Here is a 3,531-nt window from a genome sequence, read left to right as displayed (position 1 = left end):
ATATTTAGCAAATTCCAGTTGAAGTAAATTATAATATTTTTTCACAGACAGTGGAACGTTCCCATTGAAACAACTGATTCATTCTGGAAATAGCTTAAGAAAAAGAGTATTCTTCAAAGTGACAGAAGCTATATTTCCCTCAGAATATGAGTCAGAAACCTGAGAAGAAACAGGAGTTGTTCCTTCACAATCATTTTGTGGTTTAAAATCTTGAACCTCTTCAGAAAATGAAGAATCTAGGTATAGTGCTCTTAAATGTGTAAATGGAGTCAGGGAAAGTTTTGCAAGGTGGACTCCTAAATAGATATCCATGAAAAAAGCTTTGTCAAAGGTGATATTTCCTGAAGCTATCTTCTTTGGGAAGATAAACATTTTCTGCAGGAAAATCAGCCCCACAATCTATCTGCTGAAGGCTGCTTTCCCTACAACAATATTATGAAATGCAACAAATTGGTAAAATCCAGCATCTCAATGAGACACCATATTTTGGGTTGACAGTCATCCTAGAAGCGCAACTTAATGAAACAAGTTAACAGTTTCTTTTTATTTAATATTCATATTGTTTTCTTTCAGTACTAAAATATTTTAATCCATCATAGAAAAGCAGAAATATATTCTTTTTCTGGCGCTTTTTATTTTTTTGACATAATTTGTTATTTTTTAGGAATATATTTTAATGATTTATAGCCAGTCCGTGAGGAATAGAGCACTCAATAGCCTTAAAGTGTATTAAAAAATGAAAAGTTTCCAAAAGCACGACCTTTACTGAAGTACTAGTAGTACACATGCAAATACAATTATATAGCATTTTCATTTTGCTCACCAAAAGGTTCAACAGAAAAATTATTCACTGTTCTGTAATATTAAATTCTAATATATAGTGCACAGTGCTAAAAAGTATTAGCAAAAATTGCATTTGAAATGTGGAAAGCAGAGGATTAAAGTCAGGGCCACTATTTATTCCCAATCTTTCTTTTTGACATAAAGAAATCAGAAATGTTTTTCTTTGAATGTGTAATATAGGACTCTCATAAAACTATATACTTTTTCAAATTCTGTAGTAAAACAAGTTTTCAGTTCTTTAACTAAATCACGAGAATTGCTAATAGTCTGAGACTGAAAACACTACAGAAATAAATTGTATTCTTCAAAGTCCTACACAAACTGATCTACCTTCAATTGCAGTACGAAAAATATTCTTTGCCATAAAATTTTCAAATGATTTGTCTTTCAGCCAGCTAGCCAGTTGTTAGTCAAAGTGTAGCACAACATGTGATGCAAGGTACGGAGTGGTGCAGATATTCTAACGACTTTCTGTTTTCTCATTCAAACTTCACAGATGAAAGGCCTGAGGTGGGTACAGTATATATCATGCCAGTATCCGGGTTCTGAAAGGGTAGAAATAAATACGAGAAATAAGCATACTTAATATATCAAGACGCAGACATGTAATTGCAATGAATTTTATTATGAACAAACAAAGCAGCTCAAAATTATTGTTAATCAGTTGTGCAACTTCTGTAGAAAATAAGGAATTAATACATTTTAATAATGCATTTTACATCTTTTCATTCTGATTATTCATTTTGTACCTCATCTTGCTGAACAGACTTTGACAAACTGACCAGTTCTCTTACTGCCCTCAAGGCATTTGATGACATGACTAGTTGCCCAGCAAACAGTCTTTCAGTCAATGTAGATTTGAGTGCTCTTAGCAGGAATCACAAACAGTTTTTAAATTATTATTTTATTACATAGTATATAGTATCAGACAAAACACTGAGCATGAGAAATGCCAAGACCTAATGCCCAAAACACACAGAAGGTTAAATAACAAAGGCACACATGTTTTGGCAGGGGGCTAAACACTCACACCCCTGAGACTGTGGTCAGCAGTCATACAAACTAAAGAAGGGAGAAATCTCTCAAAAGAAGAGAATCAGTGCACACTTAAAAATCACATGGACAGTGAATGCCTGTAGAAAATTATGACTGGCATTGTCTTTTGTGGCATCTTGTGGTTCAGAATATTGACACTCGAAGAATTTCATCTCAGGCTCCTATAGATATACCACCATATATAACACCTTAATGAGGAAACATGACCCTGTTCCAGTCCATTACAAATATTCATGTTCCTCTTTGCTATCAAATTAGGACATTACTTTTATTATTTAAATAACAGCAGTGTAATCTGCACTTTCATCACAATATACATTTGCTTTTTGCATGCAAGTCACAAAATCAGGTCTTCTTTACTAAAGCAACATAATGCCTGACCTTTTGTTTCTGTTATCACACAAACCCGTGACCACCAGTAGTAAGCAGGGGAACCACGGTGCCAGTAGCTGTAGTTCCATTTTGAACCATCGGTCCAGTAAAAACTGCGACTCTGAAATTCATACAGAGGAATAAAGGTGAGAACTATAGCATTTTATTACCTTTCAGCTTTCATTCATTTTAAAACAAATCCTTCTGATTTAAACAATATAAACTTTATAGGTATATGTACTATCTTCACAGAAATTATCAAGTAAAAATTTCTGATTATATGTATAAGCAAAACTATTATATAATTTCATAATGGCACTACAGATATGATAGTTGCCTTAATTGAGATTTGTGTTAGTCAATGTCCCAGACATACACCACAATATGTTGAAGAACAAATGTCAACCCATTACTACACATGCCCTGAACCTTGGCACATGAAAAACTCATAACTAAAAAAACATTTAAAACTGATTTTTTTGTGGGGAGTACATCCTCTGCATTATTATGAGTGGGGCTGTACTCCGCAGACACCCTGCTAATTTTATATATATATATATATATATGTACTAACTCTGAGATGGCACATAATTGAGGAAAGGGAATATTCTCAAACCTTGAGAATTGTGCAGTCTTGCAAAAGCACCTGACTAAACAGACATTGACCAAACACATTGTCGACTAAAGCTTCGGCAACTATCTATCTGAATGTGCACGTGAGTATGTGACACTTGGTTGTATACTCATTTAAATGAAACACAAAAGATTGAGTATAACTTCTAGATCTTCAAAAGATAAAAAATATAAAAAAGAAACCCAATATTTTTTGCAGGCAGCAAGCCCTCTTGAGCACCACACTCCTTGCTACTTAGAGTCTATATTACGTGATCGAACAGTGAAATGTTTGAACACGTAATAATCAACCCCTAAATGTCGAACTGGCAGAATGTCGAACGGTTCAATGGAGGACTCCGTACAGTGCGGACATGGAAGTTTTCCATTGTCTGCACTGTAGTGCGATCTCAAAGTTGGCATATTTAAGTAGCGGGGGATGTGGGGTGCAGGGGGGGGGGCTTGCCACCCTGCTTAGAGCATTTTTATGGTTTGTTTGTGTGTTTTTATGGGGTTTTTTTTTGTTGTTCAACATTACGGCTTTTTAACATTTAGTGGTCTATTATTACGTGTTTGAATATTTCACTGTTCGATCATGTAATATAGACACACTAATTATATATAACAAGTCTGAGATAAGGAAAATTC

At 34.4% G+C, this 3,531-nt stretch overlaps 1 protein-coding gene across 1 annotated transcript in view; it reads right to left on the bottom strand.

Moving 5' to 3' along the window:
• Positions 1–612: 612 nt before the first annotated feature.
• Positions 613–3,531, bottom strand: part of LOC122803646 (lectin-like) — a 320,457-nt gene continuing 317,538 nt past the window's right edge. Inside the window, exons 6-7 of the mRNA XM_044073401.1 lie at positions 2,281–2,392; positions 613–1,388 (exon numbers count right to left, since the gene is read on the bottom strand). Coding sequence (XP_043929336.1) covers positions 1,327–1,388; positions 2,281–2,392 — 174 coding nt within the window. The 3' untranslated portion in view covers positions 613–1,326. The remainder of the gene's footprint in view (positions 1,389–2,280; positions 2,393–3,531) is intronic.

The sequence above is a fragment of the Protopterus annectens genome, chromosome 5.part1 (assembly GCF_019279795.1).
Source record: "Protopterus annectens isolate FY-2018-M chromosome 5.part1, PAN1.0, whole genome shotgun sequence".
NCBI classification, from domain to species: Eukaryota; Metazoa; Chordata; order Ceratodontiformes; family Protopteridae; genus Protopterus; species Protopterus annectens.
Note: the sequence above shows the minus strand (reverse complement) of the source record. Positions and strands in the feature narration are given on the sequence as shown.